This window comes from Ursus arctos, unplaced genomic scaffold, assembly GCF_023065955.2.
Source record: "Ursus arctos isolate Adak ecotype North America unplaced genomic scaffold, UrsArc2.0 scaffold_18, whole genome shotgun sequence".
Classification (NCBI taxonomy): domain Eukaryota; kingdom Metazoa; phylum Chordata; class Mammalia; order Carnivora; family Ursidae; genus Ursus; species Ursus arctos.
This window is the reverse complement of record NW_026622852.1, coordinates 52,744,947-52,760,529: the sequence shown is the minus strand read 5'-3', so window position 1 is coordinate 52,760,529 and position 15,583 is coordinate 52,744,947. Positions and strand designations below refer to the sequence as shown.

Below are 15,583 nucleotides of genomic sequence, written 5' to 3'. Positions count from 1 at the left end.
GGCCCACCTCCCCCTCGACCCCCCGCCGCTCGGCCCTGGCTCCTCGCCGGATCCCTTCAGAGCCCCCCAGAGACGCCTTCCCGCGCCGCGGCCTCGCAGCCCTCGGTCCCCCCAGACCGCCCCCCACCCACCACGTGGCCGGCTCCCCGCTTCCGCCCCTCCCGGCCGCACCCCTCCCGGGCCGCGGTACCTGGGGCTCTCGAAGCTGCACCCCCTGCGCCGCAGCGCCGCCCTCTTTTGCCGCAGAAGCGCAGCGGCCACCCCGCCGGGCTCCGGCTCCATCGCCCCGGGCGGGGGCCGCGGGCTCGGGCGCACTCGGGTGGGCTCGGGCCTCGGCGGGGCTCGGCCGGCCGCTCGGCTCGCACGCCGCAGCCTATGCCCCGCCCCGCGCGCCACGGCCGGCCCCAGGCCCCGCCCCAGCCCCACCCCGAACTTCAGTCCAGGCCACTCCTTGCCCCGCAGCTGGGTCCAGACCCCGCCCCACCCCCGCCCCGAACTTCAGCCCCACCCACCCCGTGCTCCTCAGCCAGGCCCAGGCCCCGCCCCGCCCCCGCCCCGAACTTCAACCCAGCCCTCCCCGCGCTCCTCAGCCGGGTCAAGGTCCCGCCCCAGCCCCAAGCTCCAGCCACGCCCTTCCCACGCCGGACCTACCCGGTTCGGGGTGGGCTCTCCTCACCTCTGTCGGGCTTAGACACCCAAAACGCCCACCCTGTCCTCTGCGCGGTCGGGCCCGCGGCCCCGCCCCTCCCGCTCCTAGCGCCTCAGCACAAACCCAGGCCCCGCCCCCCTACCTCTCACTACTGAGCTCCCGCGCGGCCCCGGCCCTCACCCAAAGGGTCGGCTCCCTCGAGCGTCGTCCCTCCACACCTCAGTGCCTCCTGGCCGTTTCTAACGTAGCAGCGTCCCTCTGGGGGCCGCCCTTCCCTGTGTCTCGCCCACAAGCACGGAGCCCCCTTTTCTCTCTAAAGCCCCCAAGCATGAGGGTCCACTCACTCTCACTGCCTTCAACCCAGCTTGGGCAGGGCTCCGCCCACAGCCGCGTTTCCCCCAAGCCCCGCCCACGGCACGGCCCCGCCCACACCGCCTCACCTGCTTGGGCTTCAGGCCCTGGCGAGCGACTCGCAGGGGTAGGATTCTGCCCTCAAGGCTAAACAGGCATTTTACCGTAGTCTGCGTTAGCTCGCATCTCTCTCCATCCATTAAGTGGAGGTACTGCTGTCTCCTGGTGGCCGTTCGTGGCGCCTGACGCAGTGAGAATGAGGGGCTGGAGTTTTGCAGGTGACCAGTCGTGGGTTCAAGTCTTGACTGGATGTGATGTACTCTTTCCAGCTGTGTGACAACCGCCACACCTCACCGTCCTCACCTCCTCCCCAAGTCAGATGCATCTGTCTCAGAGCCCTTGAGCACCGCACTGGGGCTAAGGGCAGCATCCCTACCTGGGTAAAGTTGGGCGTCACTGTGCTATCTAAATCGGGAGAAGGAGGTAAGTTAGGGGCCCTCAGCAAGCAGGGCTTGCAGTGGCTAGGGTGGTGTGGCGGGTCCTGGGGTGGTGGAGAAGAGCCTGAGTGTGTGTGGGAGACTCAGCCACTGAGCTTTGGAAGGCACTAGCTGAGAAACTGAGGCAGGCAGGGACGGGGCTCCCATGATCCGTTTTGATCCTGTCACTGGCACACACTCCCTCATGACTTTCCCGGCGCTTTCACTGTAATGCCTGGACTTCTTTGCTGCTGCACATTCCAGCAGAGAAGCCAATCTGGATAGAGAATGAAGGAGAGGAAAGAAAGAGGTAGGAAGCTTTCCGCTTCTCCTTCCAGCCCCTTGACATTCCACCTTGGTCCTCCCATCATTTCCATGAGACAGCCTTGTAAGACAGTACCCCCCTTTTCTTAAGCAAACTAGAGTGGGTTTCTGGTTTTTGCCTAACATCTTGAATTCCCCCAACATATCTTTTCAGACCTGGATCCCATTACTCCCCCAAATCCTTTATTCAGTGAGACTGGATTGGCTGCTTTTCCCAACTTCATCCTGCTCCTTCTCCTTTCTGTCTTCCTGCCTCCCCCGTCCTCCATGTGTTCAGCAATCTCTGAAATGAATCTCCAAATGCCCCCATCCCCTCCCCAGATCCTCCATCTCCCTGAGTGCCCGAAGCACTGACTCTATCCCTTCCTGAAGGCATTGTTCCCATATGTCATTTATGTTTTAGTAACGTCTAAGCCAGGCTCTGAGTGCCCCAGACCTCCTTGATGTCTCTATCTGGCACGGCAACGGTTTACAAAGTGAATGCTAAATTCACTTGAATAATAAATTGAGCAATGTTCATTGGAAAACACATTTAATTTCAAAGTAAACAAAGATGTACATTAAAGTATTTAATTAGTGAAACAATTATCAGTGTAACAAGCTGAAAAATACAGCAAACTTGATACAAGACTGAGGTAACAAAATACTTCACCAAAAATCTAAAGAATCCCACAGAGGGCTGATGTTCAGTGGTTATTGCGGGTGAGACAATTCACAAGAATTAGAGAAAGTCCTTACACGACTGCATGCAGGGGGGTCTGCTGGAAAAGAAAAACAGCCCAGGAGAGTGCAACAGATTTAACAAGAAACGAATTAAAATGTAGAAACTGATTTTCAACTTACTTTGAGGAATACATAAGAAATTGAAAACTACTCTGTACGCAACATTTTGAATGCTAAGTGAAAAACCATGCATTTTGGCACGAAATTTATTAAAGATTATACCATACTAATAAATTAATTACTAATATTTCATTACCGAATGGTCACAGTCATTCAGAAATGGGTAAAGAGATGAACGATTATAGAACGGACAGATGATCCTTCACGTTGCTGCTGCAAACAGGGATTTCAGGACTGCCCCCAGCGTACCCACCCTTACGCAGCACAGGACTCCGAGGTGGTCCACCGTACAAATTCTCACCACCCAAGAAAATGCAGCTCTCGCTCATGCTGTACTTGCATTTAACATGGAAATTAAAACTAAAAAAGCCTCTGGAGTAAATACTGTCAATATTCTGGCCTTACCCTCTCATTGCACCTTGAGTCCTCAGCACGCCTGACCATAGCTCTGTGCCTGGGTGTTCTGCGACAACTAGCCTCTAGGACAGCGACTCCATCTAGTTCTCCTTGCAAGTGAACTCACAGATCAAGAGGCTATTCAGTCTGTTGAGCGTTTTGAAACCTTTCTGGAGGAATGTGCACAGGGTTTCTACCCTGTGTTAGGAGAGAGGCAGGGTCTTGCCGGAGGAGATGTCATGGTGAGGATTATTTGTTCGTTGAGTGTGGTCAGCTCCACGAGGGCAAGGATCAGCTTTGTTCTCAGCCATTTACAGTATATCCCGGGTAGAGCCTGGCACACAGGAAGCACTCACTAGAGTCATGAACGAATGAATGAATGAATGAATGAATGGGTGGTGTGGGGCAGAGAATGTTCTTTCCAAGGGACTCTTGTAGTTTTTTTTTTTCTTTTTAAAACATGAAATCACACAACATATATGATGTGAGACTGGTTAAAGCCATTTATGAAGTCATGCAAAATAAGTTAGGTTGTGTTTTTAGCAATGTTCACCTTGATACAAGCATTAGTAACGTGGGTGCAGAGCTGTAGACCCCACCTGTGGAGTGAAATCAGGCCCTGCTCGTGAAAGGCTTCCCATTTTCATGGATCGTTTTCCACTTGTAAAATGGCATCCTAAAAGATACACGTCTTGGGCTTGGGAGGTGGGAGAGGAAGATGATGAAAGAAATACTGGCCATATTGGTAAGGAAAAAAAATGCTTTATAAATTCAGTTGGCAAGAGAAAGTGGGTTCTTTTCTAAACAGAATGCCTTCAAGTATCTTCCTCTTTAGGTTCCATGGCAAGACAGGGTGATGAATGGGATTCTTCAGGGAAGGGAAGGGAGGCCGCACTCTCTCACTGGGCACACTCAGAACATTATTTCTACTGCTCCCCACTGAATCAAACCTCCATGAAGCATTTCAGTTGTAAGAATGCACTTGGCTGACCTTGAGTTATAAAACATGTTCCAACTGAGAGGGGCAAAAATTATTCCCAGGGACAGGTGCATGAGCTGTTCTTAGGGCATCATAATGACACCAACTACCTACTCCACGATTTGTAGACAGCATTCTGTAATTTTCATTTGGGGGCACCATGATCTGTTTGCTCAAAAAACAATACAAAACAAAAACCAACAACCAGCATATGCATGCAGACATATCACCTTCAATGGTTTCACAAACATTTGTGCATTATGGATAGTCAAAGAGCAAAAACCAGAAATGCTTCCCTCCGGGGTGAGAATCCACCCATGGACTTCTCCCTTTTGGGCTTTGTACCTGGCCTCCTCTGTGCCAGCCTGAGGGTCTCCTCACCCACTGCTTGCAGGACAAACCAATGCCGGGAAGATGATCAGCACTTACATGCGTGGCCCCACATCCCAGCTGGAAGAGCCCAGCATCTTTCAGCCTGTCTCTAGGACTCTTCCGGTACCTTCGAGGTTCTTACCAGCTCTAAAGGCCTTTGCCAACAAGGTCTAAGCAGACTCTTCAAGAGTCCACGCTAAGAATGTTTCTAGGAGGGGATGTGGGATCAGTCTCAATCAGAGAGAAGACTAAACATTTTGAAAAGAATTGCAATTGTGCTATTTCAAATTCAGCTCAGAACAAAATTTTTGCAAAAGATAAGAAAAATGTGTAAAGGGCAGAAAATGTGCTGACTGAAGGGAGCCTGAAATTCTGAGGTTTTTGGATGGATATCTATAGTATTTCATGCAAGAAGAGCCAGGACAGTTGAGTGGAGAAACCCAAGGAAAATAAGTAGCTGATTTTCAGGCTTGCGTTTTCCTCTGAACTCAAGACTTCAAAAAATATTAACAGGTAGAATCAGAGTGTAGGTTACAGCATTAACACTGCATGGTTCTGGTGAGAGGTGCTGGAGTGTTTGGTGTTTTCATTCGGCCTCTGGATGCCCATTTGAGTAGTCATTGGTGTGAACTGGGTGCGCGCATCTGGACCCCGGCTGTGCGCGGGTGTGCAGAGCACTCACGGCCAAGGTTGGATGGTACCAACATTACCACCTGGAGCTTCTCCTGGCACGAAGTATTCTAGACTTTGCTCCAAAGGCGCGTTAGTTGCTGAGCACACTAAGCCTTGACCATAAAATAAGACCCTGACAGCAACTGCTTTCCTCACCAATTCATTGCAATTTTCAGGAAAAGCTGTCACCATTTGACCAAAATACAGTGGTGGGTCCTTTGGTAGTTTTAAAATCCACCTCTCACAGTTTACTGGTGAGGATGTTGTTTTGAAACATCTTGCCCAGAAACTCTTAAGGGTGGTTTGATGTCTGACCAGTGTGAGCTCGGAAACCATGACAGCAACAAAGACCCAGGAATTCAGAAAACCATTTCAAGGTTTCCTTCTCAGAATTCAGACACCCAGATTAGAGAGGGAGGAAGGGAGAGAAGCTATGGTGATAAAGCTACCATAAATAAAGCTAACTTTATTCCTTGTTTAGAATAAAGATGTATTTGTGCAAAATAAAACTCACTTAAAAATAAGACAGACAGTGACTGATAAAGGACGTTGTCAATGTGAAGAGCGCTTAACTGAATGCAGAGCTGGGGCCGCTCACTCCCCGGGCTTGGCTCTCTTGTCACCATGGTCATCAGCAATTGTGCCCTTGGACTTGGATGTGGAGAACTTGCTGGTGACTGCGTTTGGGGGCAAGACTGGGGGAGCTTAAGGCCTCAGTGTCACTCAGCTCCCCAGTGTAACCAGGAATCCCAGTGGGCCCCGCCCTGGCAGTAGATGATGGGAGCAAAGCCTTGGCCTGCGGGAGAGGCTGGTACACAGCGGCTTCTGTGAGTGAGCATGGCAGCCTCCGAGTGCTTCCTAGGAAGCTGGGAGAAAGTGTCACAACTTCCCACTCTGGCATGGTCCGGGGGGAGAAGACAAGGGCTTTCAGACCCTGCAGGAGAGGGGTGGGAGGGAGCAAGCAGGCCAGCCCAGTCCACAGTCCTGAAGCCGGGTCCTGTCTCAGAAGAGCCAACAGCAACAAGGCCTGGAAGGGACCCGGGGGGCCCAGAGAGCAGGCCTTCCAGATGAATAGCACCCATAGGAACAGAAAACAAGACACAATTTAAGGCATTGTTTGTTTACAGTAAAAGAATGCAAGGAACCCTTAACATAGGAGGAATCTGGGCTCTCACTCTGACCTTCCTCGGTGGACAAGGCTATCACGTCGGGTTAAAGCAGGGCCTCAAAGCGAATGAAGGGTGTGATGTCACAAGTCTTGTGCCAAAATGCATGTTTCTCAAAGAGTTCACACTCGCTCACACGCACACGTATACGGCACGCACACGCAGAGGACGCTTTGGGGGTTGTACAAAATCTGAGGCAGCCCTGTGGGTGAGCGACCCCGTGTACTTGGGGTATAAAAAGCCAACTCCATAGCCTGTTCCTTCTCTCTGGCCCCTCATGCAGGTTAACACTGTCCACTCTTGTGCAGGAGAAAGCACGGGGGACCCAACGTGGGCCGGATGCTCTCTAGTCGAAGCAGCAGCTGGTGGACGGACGAAGGCCCAGAGAGGGAGGGTGGGGTGCACAGTCTGGGCCCAACCACGGCCCTGCGGGGTGGTGCTGAACAATGAGTGTCATGAGAGTCGCTGGGGATTGGCGGGTGGACCCTGCACTGGCCGAGCCCTCTGGACCGTAAGGCCGCAGGCCTAGTCCCCTTGAGTCTGGCCGTGAGTCCCCCAGCACCCTGGCCAAAAGCCTGTGCCCAGGACATGCGCTTCGCCACCAGTCCCAGGCTGGGCTCCCGGAAGCCTCTGAAGTCACGCCGAGTCCTGCAGAGACTTACTCAAATGACATAAGGTTTGCAGGTACCTGGAAGAGAAAGCTCAGCCTCTTGTCAGAGTTCCAACCTTTCAGAATGGGACAAGGGGCGCCCCTAAATGAAGGGATCAGGTCTTTCCCAGTGAGTCTGCGAGTAAGCGGGGCATGTGGGGAAGAGAGCCTGGCAAGAACCACGGCCACTGTTTGTCAAGTGGCCACTGTGTGCCAGGCACTTGACATCATCGTGTCCAACACCCAATGAGGCAGGTTCTGGAAGCGTCCCCACGACAAAGATGAGGACCCTGAGGCTTAGAAAGGAGAAGCCCACCTCTAGTAAATGGCAGGCCATGGCCCCAGAGCCCATGCTCTCATTCACTAGCCTAGCAGCAAAACAGAACTGCACTTGGAGTGGAGAGGAGGCAAATTCTGCAGGAATGGGCATAAGCCTCTGGATGGGAAACCAGCAGGCAGGGGTGGGTGGTGAGGGGGTGGCAGGAACTGAGAAGCGGGAGCACCAGGAAGAGTGATCGGGACGCCAGGACCCCCAAGACCTTCCCATAGCTGTGTCCCCCGGACATGATCCCAGCTCCCTTTGCTGGGGAGACCACCGGCCCAAGGTCAGGGTGCTTCTCTCTCCCTTCATACTGCCCCCGGCCCCAGGCTCCCCCACCCCCCTCTGCTGTTGGGTTCTAGGAGATTTGATGAGAAGCAATTTCATCAAAAACAAATCCATCTTGGTGTCAGTTTGGTCAAAGTGATGAATTGGGGAAAAAAATGCGTCTCCCTGCACCAGGAGATAGTTATAAGAATGGTCACAGTAGCACTGTTCAAAATAGCAAAAAGCAGGAAATCATTCCTGGGATCACTGCCAGAAGAATTAATAAAAAAAAATATATCAGTGCAAATAAATGAATGACAGCTACACACATTGACACAGATGAATCTCAGGAACACACTGTAGGGAAAAAAGCAAGTCACAGAAGAAAATATCCAGTTATGGTTCTATTTTTAAAAATGTTTTAAAAAATGTACCCAGACAATACATTAAGGAATCCAATACGCATGCTAACATTTTAAAGGAGCAGTAAATAAATCAGGAGAGCGGTTAGAAGGTGCAGGCCGATGGGAGGGACACAGAATTAGGAAGAGGCCCCTGGGGGAGGGAAGTGTTCTGAGGCCCAGGGAGGTCCTGCCCTTAGGCTAGGTGGGCAGGGAGCTGGGTGTGGTTTTCGAGCTGCGGTTTACACCTTACACAGGTTGTAAGTAATGTTTCAGCGTGTTTGGTGTTGGTACAAACAATCTGAAGAAATGCAAGCCCACCCAAAAGACAACGAATCCCAGCCACTGCGATTTCCCACGGGAGTAGACGCCCTGCTGTGATTTTCGAGGCAGCCCCTGCATGACGTCACAGGGATGTGCTATGCTTCATTTAAATAACCTGCCGCGGAACAGGTAGCGGCTGCCAACTCTTTATATCACATACAGCATGGCGCAGGAATATGTGGTTGAAAGGAAATTCTAAATAAAAAGGGAAAGAGAGTAGAAAAAATAAGAGGTCCCTCTTGCCTAGGTCTAAAAATTGGACAAAAATACTTAAAAGTTGCAAAACTTTGCCATGGCATACTGCATTTGCCATACATGAAATTCAGTCTGTCCTTCTGACCAAACACCTGCTCTGCCAGGTGGGTATGACCCAGTTGCCTGCCACCTGCTGGAGCCCCAGACACACCCCATGTGGCTAGCTCGGGAAAGGTCAGGGTGCTCGTCCTCTCTTAACGTGACCTGAGGCCCTTGCATCACCTGTCACCAGGTGACTGTTGACCAAAACCCCTGGCCTTCCCACCATGGAGACGAGCAATCGCATTTGTTTCATGTAAAAAAATATACATAAGCACTCTAGACACCACGGAATGATAGTTTCTTGCATATCTCTTTAGAAATTTTATATACAGGGACATACATATTATAAATATGCTTATGTATTTTAATACAAATGAGATTGCCCTCACATATGTTTTACCCTTTGCTTTTTAAAATTTTTTAATTTTTTAAAGTAGTCTCTGTGCCCAACGTGGGGCTCAAACTCATGACCCTGAAATCAAGAGTCGCATGCTCTACTGACCGAGCCAGCTAGGTGCCCCTATACTTTGCTTTTTGCTTCTAAGAGCCCCTTTCAGGATATCACACACGGATCTGCTTCTGTCCTTCTAATTGCTCCCAGGTGTCAAACAACAGGGATTTACTGACGGTCACAGAGGTTTCCATTTTTCCCTATCAAGGACAATGCTGCAGTGAACATTTTTTTCAAATAGCCTTCACACCAAAGTGGGGCTTGGATCAAGACCTGAGCAGGGATCAAGAGTTGGATGCTTACCTGACGGAGCCACCCAGGTGCCCCTGCAGTGAACATTCTTAACCACACTGCCTGTGGACAAGTGTGGGTCTATCACCGCGACAAAGTGCTAGCAGGCAGACAGGTGAGTAAGGGACTCCAATGCAGTTTATTTTGAGCTTCCCTGTGGTACCTCGTGTTTTCCCTTTGTCAGTCTTTCCTACTGTTTTAGTTTGTTGAGAACTTTCTACCTTCTGCTTTCTAGCTTCTCATGATCTATAATCTGAGCAGCTTGTCACATATGTTCTCACGTGACGTTACATATGAAAATCCTGACTAGAACAAAACCGAGACCTCCCTCGGATTTCCGAGAACCACTCGGAGGGGCCTGAAGTCCCGTGACTGTGCTGTCACCAGCATCCTCCCAGACCCAAATGCCTGCTTGTGAACTAGGCTTTGCCGAGGCCCCCCTCACACCTCAGAGCTGGTGCCTCCCAGCTGCTACCACCCGAAGCCGGCACAGCCTACTCTCAAGTTCTGGGGCTCGCTGGGTCCCCACACTGAGAGGGACCCACTCCGCAGTGCCCTCTTCTGGCTGATCCCTGGGGAACACGGACAGGGAAGCTTAGGGACAGGAGCACCCCCCCCACCCCTCCCACCACTCCCAGGGGCAGGAACGTCCAGCCTGCCACATTGGGTGCTGGGAGCTGGAGCAGCCATGCCTCTCAGAAGCCTGGCAGCCGAGGCTGTGCTTCCAGGACTTTAGCTCGACTGTGGGAGGCTGGGCAAGCTGGGGGCCCTCTGGGAAGTGTGAGGCCGGGGAGCTCAGGGAAGCAGGTATAGACTTTGGTGGAGGGCGGACCGGGGTTAGATCTCATTAACCTTGGACCTTAAACCAGTGCCTGCCACACTCTGAGCTTCAGTGTCCTCAGCATAAAATGGAGACAGTAAGAGAAACATGCCTCACAGGGATGTTGGGAGGATTCGGCCAATTCCCACACGTAAAACATTTCCCATAATGCCTGGTCCTGGGCGAGGCGCAGACCAGAGGTCCCGCTGGCTCAGATACACCGAGGAGCAGCCGTGCTTGGCTCTCAATATTAGCTAGTAGTAGTATTCCTAAGGGTTGTGGAGCAGGGAGGCCCCGTTGTCAGTCGGGAGTGTTCCCACAAATCATCTTTTGGAGGGGATGGTCTAAATAGATGCTATATCCTGATCCTTGGGGAGATATCGCACCTGCCACCAAACTGCCCAGCGGATGTTTCCGTGGCGTTTCCCTTAGTAGAAAAGACACAGGGACCAGATTCACAGTTCTGGACCGGAGCTGGGCTTAGTTCTAAGCTGAGCAGAGGGTGCCTGGTCTCATGGAGAAAGGCTGATCAAAAGAGGGTGCCTGGGAGCACAGCTGATAGGCTCTGAGGGAAGGAAGAAGCCCTGTTTTCGATGGACCCATAGTCCCAAGGGTGGGAGAGGATATTTCCAGAGATAAGCAGGGTTTCGGTGACTTTACCTGAGGCCTGTTGCTTTTACATGCGTCATCCAAATGCTTGTGCCACAGTATTGCATGAAACCGGGAACCAGTCTGGAACTTGTAAACATTGCCTGACGGGCAGAGAAACCATTGGTTAGGAAGAGGGAGGGTCTCATGGGAAGGCCCGCCTGTGACTGGGGCAGGAAGATAAATGTGAACTTAGGTTAACTAAACCAAGGAATGTTGGGAGCAGCTGAAGGTAAGCTCGGGACTTGCAGGGGCAGAAGCTCTGCGGCCTCCGGGCTGTCTCTGTGGACCATTTTTTGGGCCGGGGTGCATCTGACTCTGGTGAAGCCTGTGGACTTCTCAGGTGTTATTCTCAGAATAACATTTTCAAATGCATAAAATAAAATACAAAGGAGATCATTACCACGGAAATGCAGTTATCGAACTACTAAAAACACTTGAGCGATACAGTTCTAGACCTGCTTCTCGATTAATGCACCAATATCAAGATCTCGGGGCAGGTCTGACACTGTACTGTAATTCCAGAGAGATGAGCAGGAATGTCACTCTGAGAAACCTGCAACCATACGTGACAGGAGAATATCTGCGGTTTCTCTTAGACATAAAATCACAGGTGTTGCAAACATTCTAGTAGTTTAATACTCGTAAATAAAGGCGTGAGAAGCCACAGAAAACAAAGATGTGGTTTTTTTTTCACCACTCGAGTTCACAGACCCCGGCCACCGTCTGTGTCATATTTCCCTCTGCTTGGGGACAGTGATCTCCTGTGCGCTAAGGCCCAAGAGTGGCCGTGATCCCTGTGGCCATGTGGTCCCCAAGGCAAGCTTGTGCAGGCACAGCCTTTACTTCCACAAGAAACCACTTCTAATCCAGGCCTGGAAACTTGAGGAAGAAATTCCAGGGGTGACCAGACCGGGACACGCTATGATGTGTGTGTAGCTGTGTGTGGATTCAATCGCACAGACATGGAGCAGAGAACTTGGCTCCTCTCCTCTCCAGTCCCTGGGCCCCTGGAGGTTTCCTGTTTCTTGACTTCTCAGTTAACAACTTTAGAACCCTGTGGTCTCTCTACTGCAGATCATCTGTATTACCTGGGAGATTGTTAGAAATGCAGAAGCTTGGTCTCCACCCCAGATCCACTGAATCCAAATCTGAATTTTTACAAGTTCCTCAGGTGATTTGTATGTACGTGAACCTTGCACTAGAACATTCCTGAGAAGATGTAAAGATGCTTGGAGACTTGACAGTCCCAGAGACTTTGCCTGGCTAGAACCTGAGACCCCGGTATTTCGGGGTTTTGCCATGTGACATGGGCCTGGAAGACAAGCATGAGCTATTCTTTTTCTTTTCTTTTTTTTTTTTTAGTATAGTTGACACAAAATGTTACATTAGTTTCAGGTGTACAACACAGTGAGTCAACAAGTTTATACAACACGCTACGCTCACCACAAGTGTAGTTACTGTGATCACCATAAAACTCTATTAAGATATCATTGACTATATTCCTACGACTTGTTCATTCCATAACTGGAAGGTTCTATCTCCCACTCCCCTTCACCCATTTTGTCCATCCTCCCAACCCCTCCCCTCTAGAAACTATAAGTTTGTCCTCTATAGGTCTGATTCTGCTTGTTTGTTTATTCATTTGGTTTTTTGTTGTTGTTGTTTTTAGATACCACATGAGTGAAATCATATCACATTTGTCTTTCTCAGTCTGACCTATTTCACTTAGCATAACACCCTCTAAGTCCATCTACGTTGTCACAAAGGGCATGATCTCATTTTTTTTTTACGACTGTGTAATATTTTTATGGTGTGTGTGTGTGTGTGTGTGTGTGTGTGTGTGTATCACGTCTTCCTTGTCCATTCATCTATCAAAGGACACTTAGGTTGCTTCCATATCTTGGCTATTATAAATAATACAATAAACATGGGGTGAATATCTTTTCGGATTAGTGTTTTCATTTTCTTTGGGTAAATACTCAGTAATGGAATTATTGGATCATATGGTATTCCTATTTTTTAATTTTCTGAGGAAACTCCATATTCCTTTCCACAGTGGCTATACCAATTTAGTTCCCAACAATGATGCACAAGGGTTCCTTTTTCTCCACATCCTACCAACACTTACTATTTCTTGTCTTTTTAATTTCAGCCATTCTGATAGGTGTGAGGTGATATCTCATTGTGGTTCTGATGTCCATTTCTATGGTCTATTCTGAATGTCAATGCAAATAGGGCTCCTGGACAAGATGGTGCCCAGAATCTGTCCTTCCACCCAACAGAGTCATGGGGAAGGGATGGAACCAGGAGGAAATGGGAGATGACCAGACAAGTTAAAGTTGGGGCTTTTGTAAAAGGGCTCTTCTCTGATTCGGTCTTGGACCACAATACTGTGAGAGTCTCATGGCACAGGTAATGTCAGGGGTGTCCCTGAAATCTCCCAAAACCCAAACCCTTCCAGCCACACGGTCCCTTCCTTATGCAGCATTTTATTATTTGTTCCCACGACCCTGAGGCTACAGCTTCAAAGGTGATGGGTAGCCACAGGTGAGGCCACAAAAGTGTGCCATGCCCACTGGACATGCTCAGTGGACACAATGACCACTCTCTAAGCAGTTTTCACAGACTAGTGTGGGGACCCTCTGACCACCACCTAAAGCAAAGGGAAAGCAGCAGCCCCCAAAAGTTCCTACTGTTTCAAAATATACATTTAGCAGAAGAGGAAAACAGGGCAGAAGAAAGTTGTGGGCACCCAGCGCCAGGACTGCTGCCTACCTTTGTCGGGGTTATTCAGCTGGAAGATATCGGGGTGCTCGGGGTCGTCAGGCAGCTGCACCATCCAGCCCACAACGGAGACTTTTTTGCCGGGTGTGGATTTATACTGGGGAAGAACAACAGCATAACCCGGAGGTCCATGCCCTCCACTCCCCGAAGAAGCTGAGCTAGGCCTGGCAAGGTTCCATCCCACCCTTGCCACCTCCCCTGCTTTCCTCCCTGCCCCCACCCTCCCAGGTCACACTACCTGAAGTCCCAGCACGGCGAGTCCTTTCATGGGACTTACGTGTTTTCTGTCTGTGCCCCGCAAGGACTTGGCTCCGTAGTACAGGAGGGTGGATCCCGAGAGTATGACCCAGTACCTGGTCCATGAGGACAGCTACAGAGGAAGGGGAGGCAGAGTGGCAACGCTGCACGTGGTGGGGGTGGAGTCCCACCTCCCCGCCCAGTTACAGACCCGGCCACATGGCTGGAAGGGTGTCCCCTTCCTCCCAACCAAGGCCAGCACAGGCCTCATCTCCTCCCTGGCCCCTCATGCATCAAGGTCACTTCCACCCAGGGCCTGGAGGAGGGAGGCCCTCCTCCTCAGTGCCTCTGAGCTCTGAGCCCCAAGTCCAGCCTCCCCTCTCTGGCTCCTTTACTCTGAGAGCCTTTCATTTTTTCACCTTCTTTAAGGCAGTGCCAAGGCTTAATTTCTATGTGCTCAGGTGACTTGGGCCCAAGAAGGTCCTGGGGTAAAACTCTTCTAAAACACAGACATGCTAAACCATAGCCTAGTCGAGCCATCCTATCCGCACTGGTGCGCTCCGGCTGTCTGAATGTTAGCACGTGGGACGTCTGCGCACTTAGAAGGGGGAAAAGCCAACAGGGTGGAGCTACAGGTATTCTTTCTGTTTCTCCAGGCAGCAAGGCTGGGATTCCCTCTTCAGGGGGCTCTGCTCCTTGGTTTAGGGAAAATCACTTAATGAGCGTTTTGGTTTGCAAAGGCGAAGCAAGTATTCTCTCCTGAAAGGAGTGAGGCTGAGTGTAGAGGCGGACCGTCTGCATCCCAGCCTACAAGACCCCCTCTGCGTGCCGGATGGGGCTACGGCACTGGCAGTCGTGACAGCAGCGGCTTTCAGACCTCTTTGATGACACCCACACGGTGTAGAACACACATGCACACACATGTCAAACCGAAAGAAACTTCATGAAACAATACTCACCTTTATTACCCATTCTATTCTATTCTGCTCACAAATACAGGTCATGACCCATTGGACTGATTTCATCACTTACTACTGGGCCAACCAGCATTTGGGAAAACTCTGCTAGTGGGACACTGTCTCGCCCTGGCTCAGAATGATCGAGGCCTGAACTCTGAGTATGGGAGAGAAGCAGGCAGGTTCGTACAATTGGCCAGATCCAGGGCCCCACGTCACAGAATGCTCTGTGGTAATCTGGGCCCAAGGGACAAAGTGCAGCCCAGGGCTACAGGGAAGACTCTCCTTACCCACGAGCCACCTGGCACCGGCAGACAGGGTAGTGTCTGGAGGTGACAGCTGGGCCAGCGCCCTGGCAACTTCACGGTGGGCACAGGCAGGAGGGGGTAGCTTCAGGGGGCTCCATGGGCAGTGGACAGGGCAAGCAGGGGGCAGAGCAGATGGGAGCAGATGCTGCCTGGAGACACAGCCCATGGGCTGTTTGTAGGAAACCCTCGTGTGGATGCTCTGTGGTACAGGGGTCTCTGCATGTGGCTGAGGCCCTGCCATGGGTGGAGGTCATGGAGCCAGCGACATGTGGGTCCAGCGCAGGTGACCTGGGAACTATGGTAGAGCCTCAAAGGCCTCCTGATGCTGCTGCCACGGGGAGAGAGGGCATCTGCAGCTGGGGATACCGCACAGGCTGTGCCAACCCTCTCAGGGGCAGTTCCAACCCAACGCCCAGGGGTCTGCAGGCTTCCACCCCCCACCTCCCCGTCACAGCTCTGGCTCACCGCATGCTCACCGTGTGCATGGCTGTGCATGTAACAGTTTTGCTGAGTCCTCGACAACGTAGGCACTATTTTATCCCAGTTTACAGATGTGGAAAGTGAGGCCCTTGCCCTGGAGCCCAGGGCCCTCCCTGCTGC

General features: G+C 51.3%; 2 protein-coding genes across 6 annotated transcripts in view; both read right to left on the bottom strand.

The window, feature by feature from the left end:
• The window catches only part of GARNL3 (GTPase activating Rap/RanGAP domain like 3), a 141,814-nt gene extending 140,791 nt beyond the window's left edge, over positions 1-1,023 (bottom strand). Inside the window, exon 1 of one of the 2 annotated variants that reach the window (XM_026513997.4) lies at positions 830-1,023. Coding sequence is in view for 1 of the 2 variants with exons in the window: in XM_044389619.3 (XP_044245554.1) it covers positions 191-282 (92 nt within the window). In the remaining variant the exon portion in view is untranslated. Of the gene's footprint in view, positions 1-190; positions 334-829 lie in introns of those variants that run through there. The other variant, XM_044389619.3, reaches the window with a different exon arrangement.
• A 1,292-nt stretch (positions 1,024-2,315) lies between these two features.
• The window catches only part of RALGPS1 (Ral GEF with PH domain and SH3 binding motif 1), a 277,259-nt gene continuing 263,991 nt past the window's right edge, over positions 2,316-15,583 (bottom strand). For 2 of the 4 annotated variants that reach the window (XM_057313765.1, XM_026513989.4), the window contains 4 exons: positions 13,760-13,852; positions 13,474-13,579; positions 10,708-10,799; positions 2,316-6,916 (listed from right to left, as the gene is read on the bottom strand). In XM_057313765.1, coding sequence (XP_057169748.1) covers positions 6,887-6,916; positions 10,708-10,799; positions 13,474-13,579; positions 13,760-13,852 — 321 coding nt within the window. In that variant the 3' untranslated portion in view covers positions 2,316-6,886. Of the gene's footprint in view, positions 10,800-13,473; positions 13,580-13,759; positions 13,853-15,583 lie in introns of all 4 variants that reach the window. The other 2 variants (XM_057313764.1, XM_044389615.3) reach the window with 1 other exon arrangement.